We start from the raw sequence: 20,699 nt of genomic DNA on the forward strand, positions 1-20,699 counted from the left end.
CCAAGTTACTTTTCTCCCTGGTTTCCACTTCCAGACTTGAACTTCACATGTAACCCTGCCGGAACCGGGGGAAGCTGCTGCTGCCTGTTTCTCTGTGTGGACCATAGGGAGATGGAGCTGTGTGACATCCTGTGTGGACCGTCAGGGGATGGAGCTGTGTCATCCTGTGTGGACCGTCGGGGGATGGAGCTGTGTCATCCTGTGTGGACCGTCAGGGGACGGAGCTGGGTCATCCTGTGTGGACCATCAGGGGATGGAGCTGTGTCATCCTGTGTGGACCATCGGGAGATGGAGCTATGTCATCCTGTGTGGACCGTCAGGGGACGGAGCTGGGTCATCCTGTGTGGACCGTCAGGGGATGGAGCTGGGTCATCCTGTGTGGACCATCGGGAGATGGAGCTATGTCATCCTGTGTGGACCGTCAGGGGGATGGAGCTGGGTCATCCTGTGTGGACCGTCAGGGGATGGAGCTGGGTCATCCTGTGTGGACCGTCAGGGGATGGAGCTGTGTCATCCTGTGTGGACCATCGGGAGATGGAGCTGGGTCATCCTGTGTGGACCGTCAGGGGGATGGAGCTGTGTCATCCTGTGTGGACCGTCAGGGGATGGAGCTGGGTCATCCTGTGTGGACCGTCAGGGGGATGGAGCTGTGTCATCCTGTGTGGACCGTCAGGGGATGGAGCTGTGTCATCCTGTGTGGACCGTCGGGAGATGGAGCTGTGTCATTCTGTCCCAACAGTGACCAAGGGTGCCACCTCACACTTCTCAGCCATGGCACCCACCAAGCCGGGTCTGGTTTCAGAAACTCTTTGAGGCTGAGGATGGACTCTGTCTCCTAAGCTGTAATTTGATTTGTCTGAGGGCACATTCTGACAGCTGTATTCTCTGCATCCATCCCCTGCCCCGCTAGTAACACGACGAGGAAACACTGCGCTGCTCATTCCATCTACTCATGAATTTACTTCATGCCAAGCAGGATTTTTAAAGACAAGGATTATTAATACTAACTACTGGGGTGCTCTTCTTAGAGCCTGAGTGTAGAATTCAACAAGACGAGCTATAAACAGAAATAGGAGTTAACTAAAGGAAGGTCTTGTTACAGGTCTGAAGCTTAAGCTCTTTGCCAAAACAAGGGTTCAGGTTGTCTCTACTGTGGCCCACAGGAAGCCTTCACCTGGCTAGGCAGTGCTACTCATTCATCATTCAGAGGTCATTCAAGTTCACTGTGATGGCGTCACAGCCTCAGGGACTGCCTTATTCCACCTGCACAGGCGGTGTGGCTGTTTCTCAAGTCACACTGCTGCAGGCAGGTAACATGTCTCCTGCCTTCTCTATCTTGACCCTGGCCAAGTGTTCTCCCGTCGTTATCGACACAACTCTAAAATCACAAGTTATAGCAAAAAGCATTTAGAAATTTGTAACTGACTGCTAGTCAATGGCTGAGATGCCAACGGGCTTTTCTGCAACAAACCCAGTCAGATGTATCCATAGTAAGAAAAGCCCTTTCTCCTTCCCCGCTGTTGGCAAAACGTGCCAAGACATTCCATTAAGAACATGAAGGGGGCAGTTTGTCATTTCAGAAAGGAAAACTAAGTGTAATGAACGGACTGTGCTCTTACTCACCACTGACGTCAGGGCCATTTGAAAACTATAGATGCGGGCAAGGCCAAAGTCAGCCAGTTTGATTTGTCCACTGCTGGTCACCAGGATATTCTGTGGCTTTAGGTCACGATGCACTACTCGGTGAGAATGAAGAAAGTCCAGACCTCGGAGAAGCTGAAACATCATATCCTAAAAGAGAGAACAAACATGCAAAAGTCAGTAGATGCTGCAAGCAGTTCGGCAGGTACTGTAAAAGACGACACTGCATCCCCAGCAGACCTGAGACGAAGGCTCGTCTCCCCTCTCGTCATACTCCCATCTTCTAGAACACTGGGAAATACTTAGCTCCCACCTTGTATTTCATTAGCAAAAGGACATCTTAGCAGTCATTTCTACGGTATACGAATCACTCTGGAAGGCGCTGCTGGTTAATGCTAAGATGGGGAACTAGGAGATGGACCAAGAAGAATGCATTTTACTTTATATAATTTTATTTATTAAGTTATTTCAACAGTCAATATATGGCAAACAGCCAAGAATGTTTCTAAATGTTTTCTGTTTAGCAACCTATTTAAGTCTAAGCCACAACACTGAGGTGAATTTTCATGTCAAGAATCTGATATATTGAAGTAAGTTCCATAAGTGGCTCAAGGTCACAACTCTGAAGTGAAAGCACAATTCGAATCATCCTTGATTAATTAAACGATGAAAGACACACGGAAGACAAGGCCTGCTGTTTAATTTCTCTGGCTCTTGGTGTTTTTATTGGTGCTGTTTCTCCAGCGATGATGCTGCAGACAGACAGACCAACAAACATGTCTCCTGTTTTCTCCACCCTGACCTTGAGTTGTTCACTTCCCAAACGGCTGGGATCCTCTAAGCTCTGAGACAAAATCAGCTTCTTCTTCCCTAAGTAGCTTCTAGCTAGATAGCGCACGATAGAAAGCAACCTAACAAAAACTAGTATAGAAAACTGGAGCTGCTCGGTGGTGGCGCACGCCTTTAATGCCAGCACTCAGGAGGCAGAGGAAAGCAGATCTCTGCTGAGTTCGAGGCCAGCCTGGTCGACTACAAAGCAAGTCCCAGGGCAGGTCCCAAAGCTACAGAGAAACCCTGTCTTGAAAAACCAAAGATAAAAAAAAAAAAGGGAAAACTAAAATAGGTATGAGAAATGATAAGTGAGATGCCTGCTGTGAGAAACCTGACCGGGAAAGCTGCAGTCCTAGAACGCTGTGAGCAGAACTCACCAGACATTCCAGTGGGAGTGTGGGAGGCCAGAATCGGGAACTGAACTACAGGTCATTGAAAAAATATAAATACGGCTGAGTTCTGCTGTACCCTGAATATCCGAGTGAAGTTCAATTCAAACCTAGTGGGTTGTCTGGCAGAACATCCAGGCAATGGTGTGGTCGCTGCTTACTGTTAGTTAGGTTTAGAGCAGGAATTCAAAACCCAAACCAGAACAGAATGATACAGAAAAAAAACCTGAAATTAAAGAGCAGAGAGCCTTTGGACGTGTGACCAGGGCTGAGGAGCGAGTAGGGAGAAAGCGATGGATACTTGCTAAGGAGCTCAATTAAGTGTCAAGAAAGAGGATCCACAGCCTTTCCACAAAGACAGACAGAAAGGTGCTTTGCCAGTGATCCCACCCACTGAAGATGTCAGAGTATAAAACTGTAAACTCATTTGGAAATCGGTCATTTAAAAAGAGAACCTTCGATGTAAAAACTAAGCCCAAATGAAGAATGCCGCTACACAGATGCCCTCCCTCAAAAGGGCTGCAACAGAGAAGCCCTTCCTCTGGAGTGGCTGCGGGTGCTTGGAGGCCACTGCAGCCGTACTCCTGAGGGCGAGGCAGCACCAGAAGCTGGCATCAGAACTCGAGTAATGCGGCAATCAATGGAAGCTCACCCCAAGACTCCAGAGAAAAGGCCAGTGTGTGACAGGGCTGGAGTGACTGGAGAGAAATCTAAGACGTTCCCGCTGTGAAGCCATGGAAGAAAAGAAGCTGAGATTTCAATGGAGACTACAGGATGACGGAGGTGAGAAGAGTCCGGGGCATTTGATGAGGAAGACTGCAGAAACCGAGTGAGCCGGCTGTGCGTGCTACAGTCAAGAGGCTACTCAAGGCCATGGGATCTCAGAAGACGCCACCAAAGGCCCATAGGTTGGGAGTGGAGCATCAGACCGGGGTTTGGTGTTTGCCTGACAGTCCTGCTTTGGTCTAAGGGTTCCTTGCTAGTCTCCTGTTCTTCGCTTTTGGAATGAGAGTGTCTACTCCATGCTATTGTACATTGGAAGAATACAATTTGTTTTCTGGTTTTACAGGGCTCACAGCTAAGAATCTACCCTGAGTCTCAGGAGACTGGATTTCTGGACAGTGTTTGAATTACTCCAGATGGGGATTCTTAAAGCTAGATTGAGTAAAATTAGTATTAATTATGAAGTGGCCACGAGCCTCTGAGGGCAAGGGATGAAGTGCTGTGATTTGAATGTAAACCATTCCTCATGGGTTCAATGTGTTTGAACATGACATTCCCTACTGATAGCCACAGATTGGTCGGGGCTGGGGGCAGAGGCTGGGGAGGCTTTAGGAGACAGGAGCCTTAGGCCAGGAGAAATGCTAAGGGTAGCTGGCCCACTTTGGGCTTGAGTTCTCTGCTTCTTGGTTATCACCTTATGTTTCATACTTCAGCCATCAGGGCTGTGTCCTGTCGCTGACATTGTGCCTTCCTCACTATGACGGGATATTCTAAACAGTGAGACAAAATTAACCCGCCTCAAAAAATGAATGAATGAATGAATGAATGAATGAATTGACCCGTCTCAAGCTGAATTGCCTCTATCTACTATTTAGTTAGGGCAACAGAAAAAAAAATACAATCACTAAACCAGTTTACTGAGAACAACATTGGTTTTGGGTTCACTTTCTGAAGTTTAGAATTCTGTCTGCTTAAAATCAAATCCTTAGTTTTTCTAGGTGTCGCATGTAGAAGATAGCATTTACTTTTGCTAACAGGAGGTTCGAATCAAGGCGTGCAGCAGGGAAGGACTGTTTCAGGCACACGGTGAGCCTTTAACACATGGGACTTATTAAGATGAGGATGGCTGTGTTGTCTCCTGCTTTCTGGGAAAGCCAGATGCACAGCAGTCAACTGTAAGGTTAGTGTGAACAAGGCGCTAAGAGGGGACTCACAACGATAAAGGGGTATGGACATGATTTCTGAGATCCCCTGCTGGGCATTCTGAGCTGCTCTTTCAGCTTCCAAATGTGGGTGTCTTGGAGGAGACCTGCCCTTGGGACACTTGGGAACTGACATCAGTCAAACAACTTGCCACGAATAAACAGCAGAGTGAGAGGAGACACAGGATGCGAAGGCAAAAGCATCGTTACTAGAAACCATGCACAGAGCTTGTTAGCACCGGGTTTTTAAAAAGCACGACTAGCTTCAGGTAATGTCCCGCTGGCTCATTCTCTAAACTTCCGATACACTGAGCATCTTTCTTTGAAAGTAGCACAGGGAATAAATCTGCCTGATTCATGTCGCACTGGTCAGACAACTCAAGTAGACAATTCAGAACATAAAATTTAAAAACTTGAACTAATTTATTAATTGTTAAAGCCCACATGAATTTACAAAATGCCTGTACTATAGAGTAAAAACGTATGCACTATTTTGGTCTTCTAGCGTAGTCATTACAAGCTTAATCATAAATTGAAAAATAAGTACATATGACCTTTCACATAAAGAAGAGATGTTTACCATAGAGGAAGAGGAAAATCCTACTTATAATCTAACTACTAAGAGAACAGAGAAAATCTCACTGTCAAATAATCTTTGTGCATATTTTTACTTTCTTTTCAAAATCACAAACATTACATTTATAAAAAGAAAATGTTTAAGTAATAGTTACCTGTATACTTTATTTTATAGTGTTAAAAAATACAATTTATAGCCAGGGGTGGTGATGCACACCTTTAATCCCAGCACTTGGGAGGTAGAGGCAGGTGGATCTTTGTGACTTCGAGGCCAACCTGGTCTACAAGAGCTAGTTCCAGGGCAGCCAGGGATGTTACACAGAGAAACCCTGTTTCGAAAAACCAAAAAATTATTGAACCGGTAAAGCAGTTCTCTGGGTAGAAGTGTTTGCAGCACAAGCTGATGATCTGAGCTTAACCTCAGGAACTGACAGTGGAAGGAGAGAAGCGACTCCAACCATCTGTCCTCAGACCTTACACACACACACGCACGCACACACACACACACACACACACGCGCACACTCCCCACAACAAAAAATTACGGAGAATATTGTGTAAATTAAACAAAATTCTTCTACTTTGTTTCATACAATGTAACTCTTAGTGGCTATGTAGTCTTCCTTCTTGAGTTACGTCATTAATTATTATTTGGTGCCGTTTTGTTACCTATAGTACCAAACAAAGAGGTCGAAACCTATAGGTCAAAAGTTATAGGTAAACAAAGAGGTCAGGCTCTCTGTTTAAAGGCTAATGTGACTTGCCAAAATCATATCCAAGCATGGATTAAATAGTATGATCCACATCCCCTTGTTCACATTCACTCCATGCTAATGACATGTGGAGAGAATAGGTCTATGTAAGAATTTACTACTCTTCCAGTACTCAGGAGGCAGAAACAGGCGGCTCTGTGAGTTCAAGGCCAGTGTGGTCTACAGAGGTAGTTCCAGCATAGCCAGGGCTGCACAGGGAAACCTTGTCTGGGGGAGGGGAGGTAGTGGAAGACACTACAAAAGTAGGCACCACATTAAGACATTGTTCCAACTCTACAGAACAATACGAATGAAGGAACTACAGTATCGTTTAATTAAGAATCTGCTTCAGTCACAAGAACCGTTCTTATAAAGAATTCAAAGGATTGTCAATGTGCTTTATCTCAATTTACAGCAGAGGTCCTCAACTGGTAGGTTGCAACCCCTGGGGGGGGGGGGGGGTGTCAAACGTCCTTGACACTAGGATTCACAACCGTGGCAAATTTTCAGTTATGAAGTAACAACTTGAATAATTTTATGATTTGGGGTCACTGCAACATGAGGAACTGTTAAAGGGTGGCAGTATCAAGGAGATTTAGATCCACTGTCTCTCAGTGTGAAAAGACACTTTCAGTCAGCTCAAGATTTTAATCTAAATTCACCTGTCCCAAGTGGCCGTGCAATGGAAGCAGAAGCTGATGAACCTAGGGGCGTGCCCAATGTGCTCTTCAAGGTGAGCACACCTTGAGATGTCTCCCTGTTACTCACCCAGGACAGTTTGGTACAAACAGCCTGGCCATCTAGCTATTCTTGTGGTGAGCTGTCAAGGGGTGGGGGGTGACGGGACACACACACTCTCTCTTTCTAAGCCATGTGACAGGAAGTGTGTTTTCACAGGAGCCTACGGCAGAGAGAGTCTGTCTCTGGGTGACAGTGGCCGACAAGGAGGTCAGCCCTTGGCTGCTCCTTCAAAGACTCCAGACCTCAGTCTGCATTCCAGGGATCTCTATGGCTTGTGAATCAAAGGTTTCTTTTAGGAGTCCTGGAGCTGACTCTGTTTATTTCTTTAAATAAGAATAAGCAAACTAAAAGTCTTTCTGAAACTTTTAATCGGAAAAAGCCTTATGATGGGCCCTATTTTCCAATTACTGATGGCACAAGTTAATTCTTACTGACATTGAAATACCCAACATAATCCCTCTGACTAGTCTCAGAAATGGCAATTTTAAAATGAGTAATTCTGGTGATACCCCCCCCCACACACACACTAATTTATTATTGATCATTGGGTTATTTACGTTCTCAAAGTTACTCCCTAAAAATATACAAACTTTCATTAAAAAATTAAAAATAAGATGCAAGTTATGGACAGTACTACTTATTTTTCTCTCTATGTAAGCCATGTTCTTTTTTTTACTAACATAATATTTTTATTGTTTACTTGGAAATTTCACATAATATACGCAATCACATTCACTTTCCAGTCCTCCCAGGCCCACCCCACCCTTGTGACCTCCCCCAAAACAAAAGGAGGAGAAAAAAAGAAAAAAAAATACCAAGTCTAATTTGTGTTATCCATGTACTCCCCAGGCCATAGTCCAACTCTAAGTGGCTAAACCCTTAAAGAAAACTGGTCCTTCCCCGCCCCGCCCCAAGGAAGCCGTCAGTTGGGAAGAACATCCCTATCACAATTTTGTCACAATTTTAAAGAGTTCTTTCCAAAGCCGGGCGGTGGTGGCGCACACCTTTAATCCCAGCACTCAGAAGGCAGAGGCAGGCGGATCTCTGTGATCACCTGGTCTACAGAACTAGTTTCAGGACAGCCAGGGCTGTTATAGAGAAACCCTGTCTCAAAAAACCAAAAACAGTTTTCTTGACTGGCTTTGTGTCTAGACTGTGTCTTTTGGGGGGAGGAAATGGGGGTGGTGGTGGAAGACGCTGTGCCTCCCATTCTCTACGGTGAGTCTGCAGTCATCAATACCAGGGCAGAAGAAGCTTCCCTGCCCTTTAGTCAGTGGCAGCACTGGTCATGAACTTCCACATGGTTTCTGGCTATACAGCACTGGCCACAGACGTCAACATGGTTTCAGGTGGCAGCACAGACCACGGACAACCAGGCCTTCGGTGGTAACCAGAGCCATGGACACCAACACGGCCCCTGAAAGCCATGTTTATTGCAAAGATGTTATTATGGTTCCTTCAGAACGGGATACCATGTCACCTGCCTGTAATCTGAACACTCAGGACCTGGAGCTTGAGGCTAGTGTGAGTTTCACAGCAAGACAATGGCCCCTTCAATGAAAGCTCGCACCCCTACATCTGTGTAAAAGCTTGTTCTAAGGAGTGTCAGGAATGTCACATGTAAAGCAGGAGTTTTCCTGCCAATCTGGTAACACCAGAGTGAACTCAGGTAGAGGCTATGGATATAGGAGATTCCTGGGCCCACAAGAAACTTCAGATGTTGAAGTCAAGGGGGAAAGCAGAGGACTTCATGCATCAATGAGGATCATCCCAGAATCGGTTTTTTTGTTATTATTAATATTGAGACACACTTTGAATTGTAGTACAGGACACAACCGACTTACCATCTTGGACCATTTTAACTGCATGTTCAGTATTAAGCCAGTCACGTTACTGGGGCGTCCATCTCTAAAACGGTTTCATCTTGCAAAACTTGGAACTCTATACCACTCCACCACAATTCCTGCTTTCCTCTCCTCTCAACCCTGGCAGCTATGTTGCCTCTGATTTGACTCTAGAAACCTCGTATGTGGAATTACAGTGTCTCCTTTTGGGTGTGGCTCCCTTTAGAGTAAGTCTCCATAATAAGCTATGTATCAGTGCTCCTTAGAGACTGTTTAGTATATAAATTCATTACCTCCCACCCTTTCATCCACCGAAGGACACAGACTGCCTCTACTTGTTGACATCTGTGACACAGGCTGCTTTGAACAGGCATGCGATTTTATTTGCAACCTCCCCTTTCAATTCATTTGGATACAAACTCAGAGATGGGACTGCTGGATCTACTTCTAGGACCTGTAAAATCTCAGTTCTTCCACAAGCAGCCCAACACTGTTAATCACATGACTAAACAGAACACCAAAGCCATGCTGAGATCCACTTGAGTCATCAGGTGGGCTCACCACACCCACCACTTTCTGGGACAACCAGTGCAGGGTCACAATACCAAGCTGACACTTTTGACTTAACTCAAAACTCAAAAGGCCTTTGCTCCTATTGTGTTCTCTGATCAATTTTGAATGGTGATGACAATCTTCAGAGACTCTTTTATACACAGTCATGCATGAGTAAAGCCGACTTCTCGCATCAGTTCACAAGAGAATGCTACACTCCCAACCCACAAAGAGCAACAAGTTTTCAAGACGTGAGAAGAAGGTTCGAGGTAGATTCTTTAAAACATTCAGGCTGCCTTGCAAGGTCTAAGAATGGTGAATTTAAAGTGAGCAATTAACCAAAAGATTAGAGACAGGCTCTAAGAGTCACACATAAACACTGTTCCAAAGAAGAGCAGGGCCGGGCTGGGCCCCCACTGCCTTCCACTTAGTGCCTGTCACTGGGCATGAGGGAAAGACGGAGCTAGGGAAGGTGGAAGGTCGCCTCAAAGCGCCTCAGTAGAAAGCAAGTCCTGAGACCTCACTAGCAGCGCTGGCTCCCTCCTGCTTCAATTAAATGGACAGAAGCAGAACATGAGCGGCTATTTTTGTGTATACCCACATAGCAGTTTATAGAGTCTCCATTATCTCTTCTCTAGAAGTGGTGACATTGCTGAGACTCAATAAAGCCGAAAAGAAAAGAGACTCGTTTTCAGCCAAACTTACAATGTCACTGGCGAACGTTCAGGGGACAAAACAATGACATAAATGGGCAGTCTGGAAGAAGAAATCATTACCTCATCACGATGGCTATTATCAACCCACTATAAAAAGCCATCAGGAAATGAAACCACAAGTAGACAATGTGAGTTATAACTTCTTCAGAGCAGAATATAGAACCCAGCACTGCGTAAGCAAGAAGATAAGAAGCCCAGGTATTCAGGTTGCTGGTCAGTGACCAAATGATTCGGGTTTTATATACATTGTGTTGTGATACTTTTACAAAAATTGAACACGCTGTGACAATTTCCCCATTTCAACGCGTACCCCTAAAGAAATAAGTGTCACGCATCTCAGCAGTTGTTTCTGACAAAGGACCTTCTCTTTCCCTATTCTTCTTCTCAATTCCTTCTTTTGAGGCTCCCCCCTCCACTTCACACTTCCCTCCTAAATGAGGTAATGTGCACCAGAAGTTGCTATCCACGAGAAGACTGTCTAACCATCTGCCTTCTTCAGAGGACACTGTCATGGACAGCCACAAATGGACGGTCCAAAATAATCAGGACAATTCTAGCTCCATTCACAGCGCCTCGGAAGCACTTTTCTCCTTGGTCAGAGGAGCATGGCAAAAGGTTCTTACCTTACTTCCACCTCCTGTCCACCCTGACCCATGGAACGGAAAGGCAGGGGATTCAAAGCTAAAAGCTTTGGTTATAAGTTTGTGCTTACTAGCCAAATGAATTAAGGCTGGCCACTTGTATTTTTTTGTGAGTCTTTGTTTCCAAGCCAAAAAAAAAAAAAAAAGAAAAAAAGGAAAAAAAAACCCAAAGGGAGATATAAGTTCTAAATTATATAATGCATGTTTATATTTTATACATAACACATTAAGTTGAATATTATATACTGAAGTATTTAGTATATTGTAAACTACATACAATATAGCCAGCTGCCATTTTTTTTCAAGAGAACTAAGAAGCCCCTACAATGTATAAGGTATTGCATTAGGCAATGTTACACAGAAGCACCCAGAGACAGGGGCCCAAGGAAGTCTTACTTTAACAAGCATAGAAGATATGAGCTTGTACCTACACACTCCAGGCTGGTTTGTGATAAGAACCCCAGAGGACGCGGGTGTTCTTGTAAGTGATGAGGATGAAGGAGCACTTGAGCCATCTGGGTCCAGTCGGCTGTGGGAAAGTGCCTGCTGTAAAAGAGAACACTAGCAGACAGAGACTTAGGAAAGCATGGTGCTTGGGAGTTAGAACCAGCCATGGTCACACTGTTAAGTGGTACCACACTTCCAGCCTTCCTGTGGGGACTTTACCGTGTCACATCTTACAGTCAGTGTGGGTAAGGAATAAAAAAAACCTAGGTTGTTGTTATCGATAGGTTAGCCCGTGGGATAAACAGAAGGCGAAGGAGGCTATTAATATGCTTTGGGTATAATACATCAAGAGCATGAGACAGAATACTTAAAAGAGAAGAACGAGAGAAAGCGATCCTGACGACAAATGCAGCTTTTGCGTTTTCATGGGTTAACTACACGTGAAGGCCTTCTGAGAGCTTGAGAACATCTCATCCTCCAACATCTAGTCTCGGTTTCCCCATTCGACAGTGTGGACAAGGCTCTCTTGTAGAGTGGTAAAGAACTTCTCAGCACGAGGAATGGGTTCAGAAGCGGAGTCGTTAAATCATCATTAGCAAGGCTATCTGGCAACACACAGCCATTCTGCTTCTCTCCAAGGGCACCTCAGCATCCCATCTTCCTACATCCTTGTTGTTAAGATCTACAAACACAACTGTGCCCACACTAAAGGCCAGAACCTGTAATGTTCAGCATTTTAATTGAATCAACGGTCATGTGGCCTGTACTTAATTTGAAACTCTACAGACTGCTAGTTTTAGGTCTATAAGGATCTTCAAAATTTGTTATTATTTAATGAGTAGAGGATCTGTCTCTTTTCATAAATAACCCAGCTTTCTAAGGTTCTCCAATGGTTGAGAAGGAAGTTTCTTTCAAATTGTCTTTTGAGGGCTCTTACAGGTCAGAACCCATATACTAAATGTTACCTAACAGATAGACAGACATATACCACACACACATGCTACTGGGGGGAAAATTCAGGGAAGTTTTTTTTTTTTTTATGTAATTAACTCTGGTTGCTGTTGCAGTTTCACAAATAATAACTAGAACTGTGTTATTATTTCCTTATGTTATCCATTAATGCCGACCTGTGTGCATTCCCAATGCAAAGAGGAGGAGAGGAACGAGAGGATTCTAAAAAGAACACTTAGCTTCATTTGGTCAAAAAATGGTCTTCACAAGTTTTGTTTTATTAACGGTTGTAAAACAGAGCGTACCACAATGTGCCTTTTCGCATGAAAAAGCAAAGGCAGCCTTGCAGTGGTGGGAGGCTGGCCCAGCAAGGGAGGAGATTTGTCCTCTTTCCGTCAACACATCTGCACACATTATCTGTGCTGGGGTAGTGCTGCGCACAGAGCCGTTTATGGAGACGCCAAAGAAAAAGCGGTCCTTCAGCAGCCTTCGGTGTGTGCTGCTGCAGGAGAGAGCCAGAGGGAGGAGAGCCAAGCCCTCTTCCCTAGAAACCTCTTGAATCTACAGGAAGAAGGTGCAGGTGGTCACATGTAGGCAGGAAGAGCACAGGGGCCAAGAATTGGAGGGGATTTTCGGGCCAGCACGAACAATCAGGACCGTGAACGCTGGCTTCAGGACACGAAGAGGCCAGGGAAAGGAGTCTTAGAGGGTGCAGGCACATCTACCCACCAGGTGCTACGGATGTTTGCAAGTGTTGTTCCCTAAATTGAGCTCTGACCCTTTAGAACTGTTTGCTTTCTGTAATATGCCTCTCTTGCTTTCAACCTTCCTGGGTCCACCTAAAGCTCCAAGTCTGTGTGTGTGTGTCTGTCTTTCTCAGTATCATGAAACTGTCTTCCATTTCTTCCTACAGGAATCATGAACCACTCGCCCTCCTTATTTCTACAAATAAAAGAGAGACAAAGGCCCTGCAGGAAGACTTTAGCTTCACTTGAGCGTTTGATATCGCCCTTCGCTGTGGCTACCATAAATTTCCCTTTTCTGTTATCTACTACGGCTACCACATTGAACTGCTGCTGTATTCCCTGTCTACTTTTGTTTGCACCTGCATATCTCAAAACTATCTTAGGGTCTGGGTAGAGTGGTTCATATCCATTACAGCAGCCCTAGAGAGGCTAAGGCATGAGGACTGCAAACTTCAGGGCCAGTCTGAGCAACCTAAGTGAGACCTGAGCTCAAGAAACTAAGCCCTGGGGATTTATCCCCGTGGCAGAGCTCTTGCCTGGTACATGGAAGACCCTGGGTTTTATTATGAGGAAAACACACACACACACACACACACACACACACACACACACACACACACTTGAATCCAAATCTTGCCTCTGTTATTTCATTTGTCATTCACGGCTTCAACTTTTATACTGGTCACAGTTTGAGACATCCCAAGACATAATAACTGTTGGGATTCAGCTACGTACACATTTCAATGCTTCCTGATACATTCTCTAGAATATTCCACTATAACAGCTAGCCCAATCTGTACCAAAATGATTTCTTTTCTAGAAGACTCTATCAAAACTTGTTTTTCAGTCTCTATTTCTTTTTGTATACAAAAGTACAAGGACCTAAAATTTACTAAATGGTGGATTCAGAAATCTTCGCAAATTACCTACGTCAGTCCCGAGAGCTTCTAAATTACTTTTCAAATAGAAGCCATTTGGCTTTTTCTCCCCTTTTACACAAATGTGATCAAGCTGCTGCTGTCTTTTGTCTCAAACATGACAATAGCATTCCAACACACCTAGCTCCCATATTTAAATTAGTCATCTTTTATTTTCCTCTATAATGTTGAGTGATATTTCTAAAAGGTAGCCTAACTCATACATAAGTCCTCTACTGCTCATCCTGTTCTTAAATTTTAATTTTGTATTTTAAGATACATTTGTATTGTTCTTTGATAATTTGTACAGTGTGTTTTGACCACATTTTCCCTTTCTCTGACTATTTCCAACCTATCTAATCTTGTGGCCTCTATTTTATTTTTAAATCCATCCAGTCTAATTTATGCTTCTCAAAGATTCATGGATGTGGGGCCTCCCACTGGACTGTGGCTGACGCCTCTCCTCTCCCTGCAGTGATCCATGGCCAGCAGCTCCTCAGCTGGGGTGGGGCACTCAAACAAGCTGATCCCTAACAACACTGTCTCATTCCGCCATTCTCCTGACTCTGTTACTAAGCACTGAAGATGCCACAGTCTTGGTCCTTTGGCAGCACTATTCCTCATCTTCCCATTATGCTCCCTCTATTTTTATACCTCCCCCCTAACATGCACATGTCTTCCAATCAGTGTATCATATCTGGCTCCATGTAACTTGAGGACTTACGGACAATTCTCTACACAAGCACAGTCTCCAGCCCCACCCCAACCCCCATACTCAACAAGCAGGGAACACGGTAAGCACAATGCTGTCCAAGAGCTTATGTGGCTTTCTTGTTTCTGCATTTCCTCCTCTTCCTGTACCCAAAGAAGGCAAGTGGGCAACTCCCTAGCCACTCAGCATTTTATCTTTCCCTCGGGTACTCGGTCTGTGTTACTGTTTCTCACAGACACCCGTGGAGTGAATCCATTTTCATTCACCCTAAATTTGTGTCATGAATGGGCTAATGATGAGGACAGACTATAGAGAACAATGGTGTCTTGCCTGGAGCCAACACACATGGGGGGGGGGGTTGTCCTGGAGGGTCAAAGAAGAACCTAACACCCCAAATCTGCCTGGTTTCAACACAAGGGAAAACAATCAGTCTGCCCATCCATTAATACATAAGCATGGGAATGAACACTGTTCTAAAAATGTCATGATTTAGTAATTCTATCTCTGGAAACTCACCCCGCAGATCCAACAGCTCAAGTTTATATTAAGTCAAAGCAAAGAGGTTCAGTGCTACCTTGTTTTAAAGACATAAAAAACAAAATCAAACAAACAACAATCTCAGGAAAATACCTCAAATATTTACCAATGGAAAATAAATTCTATATCCACTAATTTCAATCTGAGATATCCTAACAGCCAGTGTGTTGATTTGGTCCTCAGTTTAGCCCTACTGGGAGGTACTGAAATGGGAGTGCCCGTGTGAGGAATGTGCAGGGTGTACATGCCGGGAGTCTGATGGGGCTGGAACACAGCCATGCATCTCCTGAAACTCAGCAGTCAGATGGCTGCGAATTGTCAAGTGGGTGCTGGGAACCAAAACACGGTCCTCTGCAAGGGCTCTTAACCACTGAGCCACCTCTCCAGCCCTGTCTTCCTCTCTTTTTGAAGGCTACCAAAAGTAGACAGTTAGCACCACCATGCTATGCAGTGATATGTCTTTTTACAGGCCTCAGCAATAGATTCTTGGACTGAAACCTCAAAAGCCATAGGCCAAAATATGCCTTTTCTACTTATACTCTGTATCTCAGGTATTTCATTACAAAAATGGAAAGCTAACTAACACAGTATACCCACAATATAAGAGGAAGCCATTAGAAAGATGGGCAATTTTAACATCAAAGTTAAAGAGAGAAAAAGACTAAACCTTAATGTGACACATTAGCTTCTGAATTCTAGTTTAACATTAGAATAAGGCATATGCCTATACAGGCAAGGTTATGTATGTCTGCTAGGTTATCTGATACAATGGTAAAGGGAAAGATGGTTCTGAAAGACAATAAAATAATCTGTTTGGCCATATTTTAGTTATTGATTTATTTTATTTGAAATAGGAGATCAATGTAGACCATCATGGCCTTCAACATCGCTCGTCTTTGCTTCGCATGTGTTGAGATTACTGGCTTGTGTCACCATGCTTGACATAAACAATACTGACATGTGACTGATTTTTTTCCTAGACTCTTCTTAAAAAGCATTATTTTATGCATTTGAGTGTTTGTTTGCATCATGTATGTGTACCACATGCATGCCTTCTGTCTACAGAAGCCAGCAGAAAGAAGGTGGTGGATACCCTAGAATTCAAGTTGCGAGCTGCCATGTGGGTGCTGAGAACCGAACCCAGGTCCTCTGCAAGAGGAGCAAGTGCCTTTCATCACTGACCATCTCTTCAGCCCCCCAAATTAAATTCTTTCTTAATTTAACTGTTTAGAATGTTTCAAAGTGAAGGCCAAATCAGTAGGGCCTTTCACAGCAACTGTGAGCCTAATGGCTGCTAGGAATGCACCGCATAAAAGCTGACAGGCAAAAAACCCAACATGAAGACAAACCGACCACCAAACCCCGAGTAGTCAGGACCGCGTAACTGAATTTTACCTCCCCTGACTCCTTCCAGCTCCGTTGGATTCCTGGCAGTTGGAAACTACCAATTTTTCCACATGGTTCCTGAACCTTTACACTTTCTTGGCCTCTACCTTTTGAAAAGCAGACAACGTTTTCCCTCAGGTTTTAGAGTCCTCTCAGACATACTGTTAGTCACCTGCCTAGTGTAGCTAGGCTTGCAAATGCTGGCTAGTGTTTCTGTAGCTGTTTAACTTGAATACAGAGAGCCTTCAGTTTGTGCTTTTACGATATATTTAAGAGGAATATAACACCCACGTATTCACGCTTTCTAAGCACACGCACTCATACACTAGGCACGTTACATTCGGAACATCTGAATTATAGGCTCCTGATGTGGGAGTGATTTATTATTAATAAAGAAACTGCCTAGGCCCATTTGATAGGCCAACCCTTAGATAGGCGGAGAAAACAGAACAGAATACTGGGAGAAAGAAGCTGAGTCAGTGAGTCGCCATGATTCTCCCACTCCAGACAGACGCAGGTTAAGATCTTCCCTGGTAAGCCACCTCGTGGGCTACACAGATTATTAAAAAATAATAATTGGGTTAGATCAATATGTAAGAGCTAGCCAATAAGGGGCTGGAACTAATGGGCCAGGCAATGTTTAAAAGAATACAGTTTCCATGTAATTATTTCAGGGGTAAAGCTAGCCGGGTGGCAGGAAGCAGTCTGCTGTTCCTATTACAACAGGCTCCACAAACTCTTTTTTTCTTCTGGGAATCAGTTTGATGGGAGACAATTCATTACAGCGTTATACTTCATTTCTTTGACTGCAGTGACTCTGGGGACCTTCTTATAGGCACTGATACAGTTTTGTTTGCATTGGACAGTACTGGGGATCGAACCAAGGTCCCACACAAGCTAACCATGTGCTTTGCTACTGAGCTGTAACCTCTCCCAGCACAATTTATTATTTTTCCATGGTCATAACCTATTCTCTTCATAACCCAAGACCAACTTTACTAGGTTGTATTTTACAGAGCTAGCCTTTGCCTGTCTTTATAAAAACAAAACATTTCCATTTTCTAGTATGTAGGGTCTTTCTTGGAGTCCAATTCTTCAAAAGGTTCTTGGGGTTCAGCCAAAGAACCCCCATTATATATAACCCCCATTTTAGGCTACACTCAACAAGACCAAATCAACAACTTCTTTCCTGAACAGGCAATTCTTTTCTCTGATTACCTGCTTTTCTTTTCCTCTGGACAAGGAATAACCAACTGTCAAGTCTATCTTCATAATTCTCAGTTCTCCATGTGTTCAACAAAGACACACTCCTACTAACTCCCTGCTCTCGTTCTCTCTGGCAGATCTTCTCTTGTGAGCATTCCTACGACAGCCGCAATGCCTGCCATCACTTTTCAGCACCTCTACAATCACGCAGATCTCTCTCTGGAGATGCCCAGACGAGTAATAGCTTCCCATAACTGGCAACAAGCAAAACTCGATCATGGCTTCTAAATCCTAGGCTGTACTGAAGGCTGTCACTCAAAACAGTATCTCCCAAGTCTTTGAAATGGTCACTCCCTTCACAAAGTCAGTGCTGTTTCCCTTCCTCTCTTCCTGCAGCACCCACATGGCCTCTGTGTGTTTATTCTATTTCCTTATATGCTGGGATCTTCTAGCCCAGTAGCACACAGATTTAGCATAAGGACTCACAGAACAAATCAGGTGCCAACCTAGAACGCACATGGCTCTCACTTAAAACAATAAAATCTGTTACATCTTAAAATATGAAATATTAGAGTATTTTTAAATTAGCATTTCAATTTGGTCGGTGACATCTGGGAAACGCTGACTAAAATCTGAGGGAAAGTGCACAGATGTTAAATAGACTATGTCATTCCCAGGCCTTTTACTTTTAAAATGTTCCAATGTGCAATGGAAAATTCTTAACATGAACTCCCTTTATTTATGATGGCATATTGTGTTCTATATTTAGCTACTTTATAATAAAAGTTTATAGGATTGACCTTTCAGAGGACTGAAGACTTTTAATAGCAAGTTAAGCATTTAAGCAACTCTTATGTATTATCAGCAAGAAAGCAATGGAACAAAGGACTATCAGGGAGGAAAACAGGTTTTATGGGCACCAAATAGATGAAGTAACACTGGCGAACCATGAAGGCCTCTTCACAGAATGTACTTGACTTCACTGTAGACAATGTGAAGACCCAGGCATCACCAGAGAGGGCACTAGGGCAGCACTGGGATTTCTGACATTTGAAGCAACACTGTGGCAACTACAAAATACACATTGTCTCCCATCATCAGAACAGCAGATTGTGCACACATCTATCTATACATTTCCGTGCCTGTGACTTACACATCTTTATAGTTGTTCTACAGATAAAGAAACTGCAGTTCGGGGAGCTTAAGTGACTTACTTCCTCACTATTAACAAAGTGTCGTGTTGCCGGGGACTTTCATCGCATCAAACAGATAAGTGAAATATAAAGACATTCCCTTTAGGGTCTTTGGATTATGGGAGAATCAAAACAGTATTATAGTTTACTATAATTCGGTTAGCATGATGCTTACCGAAAAACTACTGAGGGCTGTCGTGTAAGTATTAATCCCACCAACCACCCCTTTCCAGGCCAATGGAATTAATGTCTCTGAGATGAAAGATACATGTGGTTCTGTAACTAAAGACCAACTGAGAAAATAGAATAAGTGCCAGTGTCCAGAGCCAACCTGACAGTCTGCAGGGTTCGCAAGGGAGCTCCTCACGGCCATGAGGCCACCTGCACCTTGGTCCTCTCAGCCTCCTTTGGGCTCCTCCACATGGCTCACAGGAAACTGTCTGCTTCCTTGCGGTACTTGCCATCTACCTTTTTCTGTTTTAAAAAAAGTAGGTTTTATTCTCAGCTTATGTATTCTAGACTGGCCAGACAGTGGTGGAGCACACCTTTTATGCAGCACTCTGGAGGCAGAGACAGGAGGAGCTTCATAAGTCTGAGACCTGCCAGCTCTATAGAGTGAGTTCCAGGATAGCCAGGACTGTTTCACAGAGAAACCCTGTCTTGTAAAACAAAACAAACAAAGAAAAGTCTTCTCGGCTTGGCTCTGTGTAAGGAGACAGGAGGTTTGTCTTATTTTCAGCCCTCTCTGTGGTGTGATGGGGCAGTGCATCATGAGTAAGATGTCCAGCAAATGTCTGCTGAGTTCAATGAAAGTCACGTGTTGATTTGATGTATAACTTCACCTGAAAATATGGGCATGGATGGCTAAGAACTGCCAGGGAGGTAATTATCTAGAGCAGAATTACGATGCTAAGATGTTAAGATGAAGTTCTAGCACATGCACACGCACACCCACACCCACCAGTTACCGATTCTGAACTAGGTTAGCAAAAGTGAAGATGAAGTTTAACGCTGCTTTCAGGGGAATCTGCAAGTAGGTACAGCAATCCATTCATTCTAGTAACAAATCACGTTAAGCACAGACCTTTATTATTAAAAATACTAAGGAAAGGAGAACAAAATTCCCTTTGATGGCTTATACAAAGTCTGATGTCTACAACAGATGGCAATTTTAGCACTAACATTACTGCTAACTGTAGGACTTCTAGTAACTTACTGATGGCTCCAGGTTATGTAAGAAAACAGATATTCAAATCCAAAGTTACCTCCACGTGTACATTTTATAATTTCACTGCTTTCTGCTTACAGTACACTTTCAAGTCTTAAGAAACGGTATCCGGGGAGTCTGACAATGATCCCCCCAGTTTTGCTTAGTTTGTCAACTTTTTGATCTCAGTAGACAAACCTCAAAATTTCCAGCTTGAGCTGGGGCTGGAATGGTAAAGGAAAGGCAGCCACATGGGAACTCTCTATCAGGAGCATGGAACCAGGCCTGGTATAACCTGGAATCCCTGGCATTTGGGGGATTGGAAGGTAGAGGCAGGGAGCCCTAAACTGGGTAATGGCCTGGGCTACTTGGTGAGAACTTGTTTGTCTGTCTGTTTGTTGAGACAGGGTTTCTTTGCAGCTTTGGAGCCTGTCCTGGAACTCGCTCTGTAGATGAGGTTGGCCTCGAACTCCAGAAGACCCGCCACTACCGCTGTGTGTGTGAGAGAGAGAGAGAGGGGTATGCACTTTGATCTTCTTGACTTCCTTCGCATCCCCTTCACAGGTCTCAGAGAAAATGTGGGGCACGCTTCAGAACAAGAAGTCATTGCAGAAAAACAACAAAGTGCCGTGTCTATTCCTGAGCAGCAGATCTGCACGTAGAAAATGTTATCCCTAACTCTAGATACAGTTTCAGGGGCACCAAGGAAAGACAATGTATAAAGGAACAGAGTCAAAACTTAAGGAACCATACTTGGTTTCTAAATCCTGTCACCGATGCCACAGGTATT

At 44.0% G+C, this 20,699-nt stretch overlaps 1 protein-coding gene across 1 annotated transcript in view; it reads right to left on the reverse strand.

Moving 5' to 3' along the window:
* Cdk6 (cyclin dependent kinase 6) overlaps window positions 1-20,699 on the reverse strand; it is a 191,356-nt gene that overhangs the window by 92,466 nt on the left and 78,191 nt on the right. The window contains exon 4 of the mRNA XM_041675797.1: window positions 1,624-1,791. Coding sequence (XP_041531731.1) covers window positions 1,624-1,791 — 168 coding nt within the window. The remainder of the gene's footprint in view (window positions 1-1,623; window positions 1,792-20,699) is intronic.

Source organism: Microtus oregoni, unplaced genomic scaffold, assembly GCF_018167655.1.
Source record: "Microtus oregoni isolate MIOR12 unplaced genomic scaffold, Mior012 000026F_ref0000081, whole genome shotgun sequence".
Taxonomy (NCBI): Eukaryota; Metazoa; Chordata; class Mammalia; order Rodentia; family Cricetidae; genus Microtus; species Microtus oregoni.